Source organism: Protobothrops mucrosquamatus, unplaced genomic scaffold, assembly GCF_001527695.2.
Source record: "Protobothrops mucrosquamatus isolate PMUCROS unplaced genomic scaffold, P.Mucros_1.0 scaffold487, whole genome shotgun sequence".
NCBI lineage: Eukaryota > Metazoa > Chordata > Lepidosauria > Squamata > Viperidae > Protobothrops > Protobothrops mucrosquamatus.
The window spans coordinates 210,019-225,173 of NW_015386806.1; the positions used below are offsets into that span (position 1 = coordinate 210,019).

The 15,155-nt window shown below is 45.0% G+C and overlaps 1 protein-coding gene across 3 annotated transcripts in view; it reads left to right on the forward strand.

Annotated features, from left to right (window-relative positions):
• Window positions 1–14,505, forward strand: part of LOC107288145 (voltage-dependent calcium channel gamma-6 subunit-like) — a 68,675-nt gene extending 54,170 nt beyond the window's left edge. The window contains exons 2-3 of one of the 3 annotated variants that reach the window (XM_015816730.1): window positions 12,065–12,139; window positions 14,264–14,505. In XM_015816730.1, coding sequence (XP_015672216.1) covers window positions 12,065–12,139; window positions 14,264–14,502 — 314 coding nt within the window. In that variant the 3' untranslated portion in view covers window positions 14,503–14,505. Of the gene's footprint in view, window positions 1–12,064; window positions 12,140–13,629; window positions 13,768–14,263 lie in introns of those variants that run through there. The other 2 variants (XR_001548890.1, XR_001548891.1) reach the window with 2 other exon arrangements.
• Window positions 14,506–15,155: the final 650 nt, after the last annotated feature.

Sequence of the window (15,155 nt, forward strand, 5' to 3'; positions counted from 1 at the left end):
TATTGGAATGTGCAGAGATGGACAGATTAACTATGAGGTTGAAAGATAAAGAAGATACAGACTACTATCAAATTTGGAACCTATTTTATTCTTGGCTAGAGGAAAGAATGAAGGATTAGGAATTGAACATGTATTAGCATAGCAAACTCCAGACAACTTGTTGATTGGAAAAATTAACATATGTTGATGAAAAAAAAACAATAAAATCTTTATATATATATAAAAAAAGAGTCACTAAGCTTTCGTCAGGCCAAACTACTGACGTCATCAGAGTTGGAGTAAAAGGAGATCAGGAAGGCAGCTCATATAACCTCCTGCCTCTGTGCCCGGCTCCTTGAGCGCATCATTGGCCTGTTGATTGTATTAATCCGTACTGCGCAGAGTTGTTCCGCATCAGGCAAACTGTCCTTGGCTCCGCCAGTTGTTTTACGATCCTCAAGTGCTCTTTTAGAGCGTGTGCAAGCACTTGGAGGGCGGCTGTCAACCGGTCCCTGCGCCCAGTCTCCCTCCCTCCCAGGGCCATTATCCTCCCCCACCCCCAAGGCCGTTGTCTCCCCCGTAATTCCTCCGCCCCAGTCCTGCAAAAAGCAGCTGTTCCGGCATTCCTGCTCTGCGTCTTCCCCCTCCCTCCCCTCCTTCCAGATCGCCTCTGCCCGTCTGTCCCCGGCTTAGGGCCATTTGGTCAGTCATCTCCACCCATGGGAGTCGTGGTCGCCTCACCTGTAGAGCCATCGTCCCAATTATGCAAGATGCTGTCCCATTGTTTCGATCTCTGGTTTTTCCCTTTAAGCAGGTCATCCTCCTCCTTAGGGATCGTGCCCATCTCATCCATCATTCTACCGCCCCAATCTTGCGAAGGAAGAGTTGAGTGTCTTCTCAGCAGACCGTGGCACTGTCTTTCCCATCCCCTAAGAGTCTGATAAGCCGGCAAAAGATCTACATGCCGGTTGATGGAATTTTCATCAGAGAGCCAGGCTTCCTTGAGTAGGTGGCCACCCTTGGTAGTCTCACGAGCTATAACCTCTGCGTTAGCTAGATCGAACGTGTGGCCAAAGCTGGACATATGGGCCCAAAGCTGGACATATGGGCCCAAGTCATCACCAAAGATCCGATGACAACGCACACAAACCGCATTAGTAAGGTACTTAGCAACCTCAAACGGGGTAAAATCAATGACGACACATTGAGGAGGATACATCCCAGCGACGCAGCCATGGCTAGGTTTTATGGCCGCCCGAAAGTACACAAAGAGGGAGTCCCCCCCCTATTGTGTCCTTCAGGGGCACACCCACTTTGGGACTAGCCAAATGGCTTAGCGGTCGCATCAGCCACCTGGTCGATAACAATGAGACCACTGTGAAATCGGCTGAGGAGTTTCTAGAGAAAATAAAGCCCCTAAGGATAGAGAAAGATGAGGTAATGATATCATTTTATGTTACCTCACTCTTTATCCCCCAAGATCTGGCGGTCACGGCAATAAGGGACCTCCTACAAGAGGGGCCGGAACAACATAAGGACTCTCTCCATACCAATGATTTGATACAGTTGCTAACCTTGTGCCTGAAGACATACTTCACCTTTCGGGGCGTGGTATACGAACAGATAAAAGGGACGCCAATGGGATCCCGCATTTCAGGCATTATTGCTGAGGCGGTTCTCCAGCGGCTAGAGGCAATAGTGATGTCTAGGTACTGCCCAAAATTCTGGGCGCGTTATGTAGATGATACCTTTGTGATCGTTAAAAGACAGGATAGCGCCAAATTCTTGGAGGAACTGAACTCAGTATATCCAGACATCTGCTTCACGACAGAAGAAGAGACCCAAGGCAGTCTTGCCTTTCTGGATGTACTGATCAGCCGACGCCCCAATGGCACATTGTGCATGTCTGTATACCGTAAACCCACCCATACGGATAGAACCCTACATTATAGTAGCAATCACCCGGTAGCACATAAAATCAGCTGTATCCAGATGCTATTTAAACGGGTCAATTCCCATTGTAGCACAGGCAGAGCCAAAGTTGAGGAGAAAAAACATCTCCATCACATCTTTAGGCACAATGGCTATCCCATGGGGTTTGTGAGACAGCATAGTAGACCACATCAGAATCATAGGGACTCATGCTCCAATGTGACAGCAATGCCGGCCACACGGACAACCCTCCCTTACATCCATGGTGTCTCCGAGGCCACGGCATGGCTGTTGGCCCCCTACAATGTGAGCGTTGCCCATAGGCCCGAGCAGACCCTAAGGTCCAAGATCATGCATCCAAAAGAGCTGCTCCCCAACGATCAAAGATCGTCTGTAGTTTACAGAATCAATTGCAAGGACTGTGCAAGCAATTACGTTGGGGAAACTACTAAAAGGCTGAGGACCAGGGTCCATGAACATGAACTGACTATTAGAAGGCAGGAGCAATGCTCACAAGTGTGGGCCCATATGTCCAGCTTTGGCCACACGTTCGATCTAGCTAACACAGAGGTTATAGCTCGTGAGACTACCAAGGGTGGCCACCTACTCAAGGAAGCCTGGCTCTCTGATGAAAATTCCATCAACCGGCATGTAGATCTTTTGCCAGCTTATCAGACTCTTAGGGGATGGGAAAGACAGCGCCACGGTCTGCTGAGAAGACACTCAACTCTTCCTTCGCAGGATTGGGGCGGTAGAATGATGGATGAGATGGGCACGATCCCTAAGGAGGACGATGACCTGGTTACAGGGAAAAACCAGAGATCGAAACAATGGGACAGCATCTTGCATAATTGGGACGATGGCTCTACAGGTGAGGCGACCATGACTCCCATGGGCGGAGATGACTGACCAAATGGCCCTAAGCTGGGGACGGATGGGCAGAGGCGATCTGGAAGGAGGGGGAGGGAGGGGGAAGACGCAGAGCAGGAATGCCGGAACAGCTGCTTTTTGCAGGACTGGGGCGGAGGAATTACGGGGGAGACGACAACAGCCTTGGGGGTGGGGGAGGATAATGGCCCTGGGAGGGAGGGAGACTGGGCGCAGGGACCGGTTGACAGCTGCCCTCCAAGTGCTTGCACACGCTCTAAAAGAGCACTTGAGGATCGTAAAACAACTGGCGGAGCCAAGGACAGTTTGCCTGATGTGGAACAACTCTGCGCAGTACGGATTAATACAATCAACGGGCCAATGATGCACTCAAGGAGCCGGGCGCAGAGGCAGGAGGTTATATGAGCTGCCTTCCTGGTCTCCTTTTACTCCAACTCTGATGACGTCGGTAGTTTGGCCTGACAAAAGCTTAGTGACTCTTTTTAACCACAGGCTTGTTTATATTAAACAGTCTGGTTTGTTATATCCTGGTGTTCATTTTTCTTTCTTATTTGGTTAATATATATATTAACCAAATAAGAAATATTTGGTTAATATACAGTATACCGTATATTATATACACACAATATATATACTGTATACATAATATATATATATATATACACAATATATATAGAGAGAAAGACACACACACACACACACACACACACATTTGTCTTTCATTTATATGGTGTCTTTAGAACAATATTTTTACTTTATGGGGAAAAAACATCAGGAGCAAGTTGCTAGTTCTTAGGACTGCAAAATACGCTGGTGCATTGCAGATATGCAGGAAGAAACTGGTGGCCATGTCAGTCTGCAAAGCCAAAGAATGCTTAAAAGGAAAAAGTGTTTTCTTTTCAAATATTACATGGTTTTTTGTGGCAGAAACATCTGGCAGGCAGCAATTTTTTTTATATAATATATAATGATGTAAAGGAGAACGCTGTAAGAAATTGTTGGTAACTTGGAAAAAGCATGTGCCAGCAGAAATACAGTAGGATTATAGTTGTCATTTTAATTGCAACCGCTTTACATAATTTACATCTGAAAGCACCTCATTCATAAGCCACAAAATATACCAGCTCTTCAATCCACGGAGTACTACATTCATTCTTTATTGAAACTGTGCAAAACTAAAATGATATTATTGGGTTATTATCTGTGTGCATATGCATAAGAATTCTCATATAAAAATGTTTTGTTGTTTTGTTCTCTTTTCTTCCACTTTTTTTTTGTTAAGTAATGTCTCCCCAATTTGAAAAAAATAACTGTAATTGTAATTAATTCAAGAGAAAATTGCCAAGAGGTTACTTCAGGAATCTTTCGTTAAAATAATTAAATCATATAAGTACAATGGGCAAGCGTTCCCCAACATGCTGCCATCTAAATGTTTTGGACTACAACTCATAAGAGTTAAGATTGGTTACAATGATACTGAAAAAAGTAACTTCTAACTGATCCTCACAGTTACAACCATCGCAGCATCCCCACGTCAAAGGATCAACATTCGGGCACATGAAAGCCAGTAGACATTTACTATGGTTGCAGCTTCCCAGGATCATGTGATCACCATTTGTGATCTTCCCGACAAGCAAAGTCAATGGGGGAAGCCAGATTCAGATCCAGATTGGTGACTGTGAGATTCACTTAAGAACTGAAGTGATTTGCTTAACAACCATGGCAAAAAAGGTCATAAAATCAAGCAAAACTCAAAGAAACACCTTGCTTAGCAATGGAAACTCTGGTCCCAGTTGTAGTTGTAAGTCAAGGACTATCTATAAATCTATTTCACCCCTGCAGTCAGCTATCAATATATCTAAATTGATTGTATTTTTCACTATTTTCATCCTGTTTCAAAAGTATTTAATTTACCTTACAAACTCTACAATTTCTTGGCAACTAAACCAATTTGACCAAAGACGTACTTTGCTTTATATGCTGAAAAAGCATTCAATATAAAATTAAACAGAGTGCATTTTCTCTGTTTTCAGGGTTTAAACTTTAGACAAATGTTTCATGAAATCAAGAAATGCACATTTTCAGTTTTACAGTCATTGCAGTGAAAGAGTATTCTTGATTAAATAGCTTAAATAATGACAAGTTAACCTTCTGTCAGAATCCAGTTATATTTCATTTCTATCTATCTACTCTGATATAAAACCAATTCTTACTCTCTCCTGGATCCTGTCATACTACTAAGGGGGAGGGGGTATACATGGGGTTTTTTTTATTACTTTCACTTCCTCTATTCACTACAAAGTAACCTTTTGTTGATTCGCTTCCGGTCTGCTAACCATAACAATGTAGCCATTTGCCTTTCATCCTATGCCCCTCTGAACTTCTCCTCCTTACCGGCCAGCGAGAGAAAGGGGGGGGGGAGATGCAGCCTCCAGGATCTGTGTGAGGAGATGTTGAATGATCGTGCCAATGGAGCTGGATTGATGTTATCTCTCCTGGAGAAATCTGCCTGTTTGAATCGCCCGGAAGAACTGTGGGGTGGGGGGTCTGCTTAGGGACACTTTAAAACATCGAATTGTAAGGGAATCCCTCAGATCCTGTCTATCATGCCTGCTATCAATTTCTTTTAATAAAAGTTCCTGTTGGAAGAAACCGTTTCCAAGAGTTCTGCTTTCTTAAGATGTGGATTGAAGTGGGTCCTTACATTAGACAGGATCTGCAGTAATAGTCAACCTGGAAGGGAGAACCTTGGCAGGGGAATTTGCAAAAAATACAATGTCAGACGACGAGGCAGGGAAGGGAGAAACCCCCATGGAGAGGGGGCCTTTCCCCCGACCAAAAACCTGCCAGCTGTCGGGATCTGAAATGTCATACTCCTCAGCAGAAGAGGTGGTGGAGACACGTAACCACAAACCTCGGTAGTCAATGGGCGTTGGAAAGAAAGGCGAGTGGGAAAAGAGATCAAGAAAGGTGACCCTGAGATGGGGGGCCAACCAACCAGAATGGAAGCAGGAGATGGAGAAATCCCTGCACGTGAGCGAAGAGGAAGGAAGTTGGGCACAGCACTCGAACTGGATCCTAGAGAAAGCTATAGACCTGATGAAAAGAACCCTCGGCTCCCTAGGGGAGGAGAATTCTGAGCCCTGTGGCCGCACCAGCACCTGGAGCTGCAGCTGGAGAGACACTGAGGGGGAATTGGAACCTGCAGTCCCAGGGACGTCTGCTGATCCAGTAGCGACCACTTCAGCAGCCCCCACTCCCCGCCAACCCGCAGATGGCGATCCGGATGGAAGACAATACCACCGATGGCGAAGGCACCGATCCATTCAAAGACTCCCGCCGCTGGACGCGAAATTCAAGGGGAAGCCAACATGCTTGGGGTTTTTCCTAACCCAAGTCCTCAGCTACATGGAGGAATACGGGCAGCACATCCCTAATGACAAAGCCCATATCCGTATTGTGCAATCCGCTCTGGACGGACTGGCCGCAGATTGGATGGTGAATTTGCACGATTCCGATGCCCCAGAGCTCAACGACTTCAACTGTTTCATGTCCTCTCTGAGAAGGCAATTTGAGGACCCCCTGGCTGATGGCAAAGCCCGCGAAAGAATCAAAATGGTGAGGCAAGGCAGACGCCCAGTAGCCGAATATATGCAAGAATTCCAGGCCATTGCCAGCAAGCTGAACTGGCCGGAAGACATCCTCCTTAGCCATTTCAAAGACGGCCTAAATTACAACCTGTATGACGCTTGCCTGCCCTGGGGGGACACACACCAACTCGATGAGTGGTACGTCCTGGCAGAGGAAGCAGAGATAAACCTACTGAAGAGGCACCGCCGAGGAAAACCATGGGGTCGCTCACCGCCTGAGCCGACGCGCGAGCCAGCGAAGCCACCGGCTATGGCCAAGAAGCCAACGGGCTTTTTCAAATGTGGGAGAGAGGGGCATCGGGCTGTAGAATGCTGCTCGAAAGCCCCCCAGCACAACCCAGACAGATCACCGGCCAGTAAATCCGGGAAGTCCCCAGCTAAGCCAAAAGAACCCGCCATGAGAGTGATAGAGGCTGTGGAATCCCCAACCTCTGCCCAATGTGGGGAAGGAACTCCAGCCTACACCGCAGGGCCGGTGGACGCCTCAGACGGCAGCTCGGAGGGCGAACCCCTGGTAAGTGGACCCATCGCACCCATCCTCAAGACAGTGACTATATTAATTCCCCCCATGCCCGAAGCTGTCAAGGTGAAAGCCTTAATAGACTCTGGCTGCACCCACTGCCTCATTAGCCTGATGCTAGTGGGGAATCTGGGCATTCCGGTGAGGAGGCTAGAACAACCAATCTCATTTGGCCAGTTAGATGGGTCCATAGCAGGGGGGAGGTGCCAGCTACCCTAGCCACTTTACCAGTCCACCTATCCCTGGGAAACCATGAGGAAGACATAACGTTTGTAGTGACCCCAGGCATGGAATGCCCAATGATCCTAGGGCTGGAATGGTTAAAGAAATGGAACCCCTGGGTAAATTGGAGGATGGCAGAAATCAATTTCCCGAAGGGGGACCCTACGGACTTAAAACCCCAAGGGGATCTACCAAAATTAAGAACGGAAAAAGCATCCATGGGAGAGGAAAAGGGGCTGCCCGAAATACCAGAGGAATACAGAGATCTTGCTGAAGTTTTCAGTGAGGAGAGGGCGGATGAGCTCCCCCCCCCCCACCGACCCATGGACTGTGCCATAGAATTCAAGCCTGGGGCAAAACTCCCGAAGCCCAGACTATACTCCATGAACCCAAAGGAGAAGGAGGAAATGGAAAGATTCATAAAGAAAAACCTAGAAAGGGGGTTCATCGAACCTGCCAAGCCTAAAGTGGCTGCCCCGGTCCTCTTTAGAGAGAAGGACGGCTCTTTACGCTTATGCATGGACTACTGCCTATTGAATACAATCAGTGAAAGCAACCTATACCCCCTGCCCCTCATGAAGGACATGTTATCACACCTCTCGAAAGGAAGAATTTTTACTAAACTAGATCTAAGGGAAGCGTATTACCACGTTAGAATTAAGAAAGGGGATGAATGGAAAACCGCATTTAATTGCCCAATGGGGTGCTACCAATTCAAAGTTTTGCCATTTGGATTACAAGGGGGTCCCGCAGTATTTATGCAATTAATCAACGAGGTACTAAGGGAGCACCTATTTAAGGGGGTCCTGGTTTATTTAGACGACATCCTTATCTTCACCGAATCCAAAGAGGCACATGTCAACCTAGTCAGAGCGGTTTTAAAGAAACTCTGAGCTGCCCACCTATATGCCAAACTATCGAAATGCGAATTCCACCAGGAAAGAATAGACTACCTGGGTTATCGCATATCCCCACAGGTCATTGAGATGGACCCAGAGAAGGTCAGAGCAGTATTAGAATGGGCACCAACTCGCACAAGAAAGCAGCTGCCAAGTTTCCTGGGCTTTGTAAACTTTTATCACCAATTCATGCCCTCATTTGCCCAGATAGCCCTGCCCCTCACGAACTTACTAAAAACGAAGGGAGAATCTTCAGTGAAACCTAGCCAGCCACTAAATTGGACAATGGAATGCCAAGCGGCATTTGAGAGATTAAAGAGACTCTTTTTTGCCGAACCAGTACTGAGGCATCCAGACATGGATAAGCCCTTCGTAATACAGGCGGATGCAAGTGATGTGGCAGTGCGGGCTGTACTATTACAAGAAAACAATGAAGGGGTATTGCAACCCTGCGCGTATACGTCCAAGAAACTCACTGAAACGGAACAGCGCTGGCCCGTGTGGGAGAAAGAGGCATATGGGATACGTTGGTCATTACTTACGTGGCGACAATTCCTTGAAGGGAATAAAATACCTTTTCAGGTGTGGACAGACCACAAAAACCTGGAAGCCTTGAAAACACCCAGGAAGCTCAACCCCAAGCAAGCCCGCTGGTCCCAACATTTTCACTAATTCCACTTTACGCTCAAGCACTTGCTGGGGGGAAAGAACTTCCTGGCAGATGCACTATTTCGCATGCCCCAATATAACAGCATGCGAGCCACCGACTCTAAACTGATGATGGTAGAATCACAACTGGCAGCTCCAGTAACCACCAGAGCCCAAAAGGACATAGAAAGTTACGTGGCGAGCTGCCCAATGTGCGCAACTGCAAAGAGGTTGCAAGGGAAATCGCCCGGACTGTTACATACAGTGGCAAATCCCTCAGCCCCCTCGAGGGAAATAGCCATGGATTTTATAGTGGAATTACCAGAAAGCAATGGGAATACTGTTGTCTGGATGGTCACGGACTTGTTTTCGAAACAGGTGCACTTTATCCCTTGCCAAAAGATTCCCACCGCAAAAGCCTTAGCGAAACTTTTCATGCAGCATATTTACAGATTGCATGGGGCACCCTAACGCATCATATCTGATAGGGGAGTGCAATTTACATCTGCGTTTTGGAAGGAATTTTTATCCCTTTTAGGGACCACTCAGGGACTGACATCTAGTCATCATCCTCAAGAGAACGGTCAAGCAGAGAAATCTAACTCAGTACTGGAGCAATATTTAAGATGCTTTATTAATTTCCAGCAGTTGAATTGGACGGACCTACTCCCTTTCGCAGAAGTTGCCTACAATAATGCAGTCCACTCCAGCACAGGTTACACTCCTTTTCAAATAGCTACCGTTCAAAGTTTCAACCCCATGCCAGAACTAATCCCAAACGAACCGGCAATTCCATCACTGAAAGAATGGATAGAACAATTACAAAACACCTGGCCAATAGTTAGAAAAGCCCTAGACAAAGCTAGGCAAGCATACAAAGCACAAGCAGATAAAAAAAAGAGTTGAACCCACACCATTCATTATAGGAGAAATGGTATATTTGTCTACAAAATACCTAAAATCCCTACAACCCTGTAAAAAACCTGGACCAAAATATATAGGACCTTTTCCAATTAAAAGAATCATAAACCCAGTAACAGTAGAATTAGAATTACCCAAAAATCTCAGGCAAATACACCCAATTTTTCACTGCAGTTTGCTGAAAAGAGAACAACAGTCACCCTTACGGCCAAAAATTTCCCCCACCACCACCTCCAATCATGGTGGAAGGAGAACAACACTTCGAAATAAAGGAAATCCTAGACTCTAGGAGATATCATGGGACAACTCAATACCTAGTAGCATGGAAACACCTCCCCTCCTCACAGAACAAGTGGGTCCATAAACGTCATGTCAGAGCGCCGAAGCTATTAAATAAGTTTCATACAGAGTATCCTAACAAGCCAGACTAACTTTTATACCTGTTTTGTTTTCTTTACAGGTGGATCTCTCTTATTTTTAAGGGGGGCAGGATGTCAGAATCCAGTTATATTTCATTTCTATCTATCTATTCTGATATAAAACCAATTCTTACTCTCTCCTGGATCCTGTCATACTACTAAGGGGGAGGGGGTATACATGGGGTTTTTTATTACTTTCACTTCCTCTATTCACTACAAAGTAACCTTTTGTTGATTCGGTTCGGGTCTGCTAACCATAACAATGTAGCCATTTGCCTTTCATCCTATGCCCCTCTGAACTTTTCCTCCTTACCGGCCAGCGAGAGAAAGGGGGGGGGGAGATGCAGCCTCCAGGATCTGTGTGAGGAGATGTTGAATGATCGTGCCAACGGAGCCAGATTGATGTTATCTCTCCTGGAGTTAACACCTAGAAATCTGCTGGTTTGAATCGCCCGGAAGAACTACGGGGTGGGGGTCTGCTTAGGGACACTTTAAAACATCGAATTGTAAGGGAATCCCTCAGATCCTGTCTATCATGCCTGCTATCAACTTCTTTTAATAAAAGTTCCTGTTGGAAGAAACCGTTTCCAAGAGTTCTGTATCTTAAAAGGGCTTCAGTTAAAACGTGTTTGTTATCTTGTGCAACTGTTTTAATTTATCAGCATATGTTTGATATTTAATGCTTCTATCGTGAATATTTGGCAAAGATTTATACCAACATTTATTTGGCATTAAAGGCATACAAAAATAGTACGTTATGGTCTTAGTAATTAAATTATTAATAGTAACCAGGGCAGCAATTCTGTGGTCCCTGAGAAAGAGATTTTATTTCAGAGGGGAAATTTGATGTCAGAAACAGTCTCCAGTACAGTCCAACAGAAAGGTCTGAGTGTGGCTGTTTCTGAAACTGGACAGGCAAAAGGAATTACACTGGAAAAGGATTATAAAAGGAGATTAATGCTAGTCTACATGGGATGGCAAAGTGTTTCCCCAGACAAAGTAAAGGGGCTCGTCCTGAGGTGATTTTCTTAAGTTCATGGCAATTCTCAAGTTTCATTGCTAGAACTGTTCTGTATAGCCAGTATTTGGAAAGAAAAAAACAAAACAAAAACATAATGTCCTTTTTTGGACCAGGATTTGATTTATTTATTGTTTTAGTACTTAAAGTGGATGAAATATTGAGAGATTTATGAGAAATGAATTCCGTTTGAGATAATTTGAAGAAATTAGGAGGAGGAATATAGTAAGGTAGTCCTTGACTTATGACTATAGTTGGAACTGTCCAACTGTCCATTGTCATACAGTTGTTAAGTGAGTTGTATCTGATTTTAAGACCTTTTTTACTGTGGTTGTTAAGCCAATCTGGCTCTCCCCCCCCCCCCCGTTGACTTTTCTTGTCAGAAGCCCCTTTGGTCAGCACAAATGGTGATCATGTGACTCAGAATGCTGCAACCGTCATAAAGACAATTGTGAAGCACCTACATTCTGATCACGTGACCACGGAGATGTGACCATAGGGATGTGTCATAGTTGGAAGTGCGAGGACCAGTTGTAAGTCACTTTTTTCAGCACCACCATAACTTTGAACTGTTATTAAACAAATGGCCCTAAGTTGACGATGACCTGTGGCATAAGTCTCTGGAGATTCTCAGTCATCCAGGTCATGGTTGTCCCAAAGGTGCTTTTTTCAAGAGGCAACTGGACTTTGTTTTTCCTTAAAGATGTTTCACTTCTCATCCAAGAAGCTTCTTCAGCTCTGACTGGATGAGAAGCTTCTTCAGCTCCAAGTGGCCTCAGCTGTCTGCAAGGAGTATAAATCCTTCCATTCCCCACCATCCAGTCAGAGCTGAAGAAGCTTCTTGGATGAGAAGCGAAACGTCTTCAAAGAGAAACAAGGAAGTCCAGCTGCCTCTTGAAAAAAGCACCTTTGGGACACCTGTGGTATAACTTAATGACAAACGAGATAAATGCTTTCTTTCTTTTCAGAAGCTAACTGTTCTTACTTCAAATTCTTCACCACTGGGGAGAATGCCAACATCTTCCTAAGGACTACAAAAAAGGGTAAGACATCCCAGGCGTTCAGGTTGAAGTGTTGTGTGGCAGGAAGGAAAGGAGCTACAGTCCGTGTGTCAGTCAACAGCTTCTGCATCCCATACTTTTGAAATTAGAAAGGTTTTTGGTGCATATGCTGATTCAAGGAGGTTTGGAGAGGGGCTGTCTGAATTGATGAGGGGGCTTCACCACAGTCGTCTTCAAACCCGCCATTAAGGACAAAGCATCACGTTTCCGTTGTTGTAAGGGATCTCTCTTGTTGAATCGGCCATGTATTATCCACCAATCATGCTGAATCATGCTGAATAGAGGGGGAAAGGAGCAAGCCATCTCGCCACCTTGCAAAGCAGTGTTTCTCAATCTCAATGAATTTAAGACGTATGGACTTCAGTGTCCAGAATTCCCCAGCCAGCGTGGGCTGATGGGGGAATTCTGAGCGTTGAAGTCCATACATCTTAAAGTTGCTAAGTGAGAAATCCTGCTTTAAATGATTGACACAATCCTAACCTGCTACTCTAACATGGGTGGAACATGCAGTGTTCTCTCTATTCAAACCAGAATTTGAGTATGAGCTACTGGTAACATTTACATTTTCCGAGCCTGTGGTCGGAGACTGGATGAACGTTGCCCAGTTCAACTGGATCCAAGGCTGGCCTGTTGAAGAACAGACACACCACTATCTTTTTTCAAAACCAGTAGAACCATCCCGCTTCTCAAAGACACATTTATCCCTGCACATGCTTCATCCTCAGAGGTCTCAAGCAACCAGGAAGAGCGGGGATTTATTACACAGTTGGCCACACCCACAGCTACAAGGACCATGTCCATTTTCTCAGGAATTTAATAATCCAGTTACAAATTATGTTGAAATCAACATGGCTGTAGTCATGCTAACAAGAATTATGACTTGGTGGTCAACACGTGAAGAGGGAAGCAGCTACTTTAGATCAACGTTTCTCACCCTTGGTAACTTTAAGATGTGTGGACTTCAACTCCCAGAATTCCCCAGGCTGAAATCCATGCATCTTAAAGTTGCCAAGGTTGAAAAACACTGCTCTAGATATAATAATAATAATAATGATAAAGTTGGAAGGGACCTTGGAGGTCATCCAGTCCAACCCCCTGCTCAGGCAGGAAACCCTATACCATTTTGGACAAATGGCTGTCCAGTTTCTTCTTAAAAACTTCCAGTGTTGGTGCATTCACCGCTTCTGGAGGCAGATTGTTCCACTGGTTAATTGTTCTAACTGTCAGGAAGTTTCTCCTTAGTTCTAGGTTGCTTCTCTCTTTGGTTAGCTTCCACCCGTTGCTCCTTGTCCTGCCTTCAGGCGCTTTGGAAAATAGCTTGACTCCCTCTTCTTTGTGGCAGCCCCTGAGATATTGGAACACTGCTATCATGTCCCCCCTCGTCCTTATCCTGCCAGTATGCCCGTTTTCCTCTGTGGAATGTTGGGTGGAATGAAATTACTTTTTCTCCCCTGCTTGGCAACACTGCATAGAACTGAACATCACGGCAGCCGTTGTGTCCCTCCTCAGCATCACCTTGATGGCCATGGGATCCCTCTGCATCACAATGGTCCTGAGCAAAGGAGTTGAGTTCCTCCTGAAGCCAGCATCGTGTTTCTTTATAATATCAGGTATGAATTCTGCAGAGCCTTCTTTTCTTTCCTGAAGTAGATGGGGTGGAAGGAATGGGGGGGGGAATATTCTTTTAACCATGACATTCCTTAAAACAGAGGTGTCCAAGGGGAACATCCTACACCAGTGATTTGTAAACTTGTCAACTTTAGGGCATGTGGACTTCAACTTCCAGAATGTCCTAGGGAAGTCCACACATCTTAAAGATGCCACATTTGAAAAACACTGCCCTACACTGTCTTCTTGTCAGGCACAAAGAATCAGGAGCATTCGCAATGTTGCCACATAGAAGATTTATTCAAAACTACAGACAAGAATCTAGTCAACTAACGGTCAGCACAAAATTGGCACTAAATAAGGGTCAATGAAATTCATGGGCTGGACTTGGATCTTTTGTGGTGATGCAAGAATTATAAATTGATTACATGTTTAACTCCATGCACTAGTTCTGCCTGCTCTTCTCCTACACCCCTCTCTTTTTTGTTTCCCTTCCAGGACTGATGGTGTTGGTGACTTTGGAGATTTTCCGACAATCGGTCCAGTGGCTGATCACCTCCAATGAGACCATCCCACTGGAATATGAGTATTCCTGGTCCGTGGCTTGTGCAGTGTCTGCAGGAGCAATTCTGATCTTTGGGGGAGCCTGCTTCATCCTATTGTCTATCCCAGGTTTGCCCAAAAAGCCTTGGGAATATTGCATCAGAAAGAGAAACACCAGTGAACATACTTCCTAAAAACCTTCAGAGGAAAAATCAAAGTCTCTCTTTCTCTCACTCTACAACCTTTACAGACAGAGGCGGAAAGAATCAATCTTCCCCATTCTACCTCCCACCCTATTTTTCCAGCTTCTGAACACACTTTTCTTCTCTGTTTTGTGACTTGTAAATAGAACCAGTTGTGCCTGTCTTGTTTGAATTTGGGGTGGGGGAGCCGGGGGGACTGCGAGAAAAGAGCTCTGTTGATGAATGAGAGAAAGCTGTGTTAGTGAACTGAGATACTAACAAATCGAGGGAAGATAAAGGGCTGTATTTAAAACCCAGTTTTTACAAATAATTATTTTTAACTCAACAAGAGGACTTGTGTCTTGAAAGTCTTTTAAATTCACACCGAGGTCAGACAACAAAATCTCATTTCAATTTCCTACTTTAGCCAAGTTCTACCCAGAACAAAAATTACAATTCTTCTGTTAGAAAATTAAAAGAGCATAAAAAGAACAAAAGAATCTTGCAATTTGGTTTACCTGTTTGATTTTTTTCTTTTTTGCATACCCTTCGGATTCACCCCAAAAATATGATCTCTAGCTAGGTCCTTTAAGAATGATAGGGAGACATCGAAGTTACCAACCTAACTTCCGAAACCACAGGTGAATTCTTTTTTTTTTTTTTTT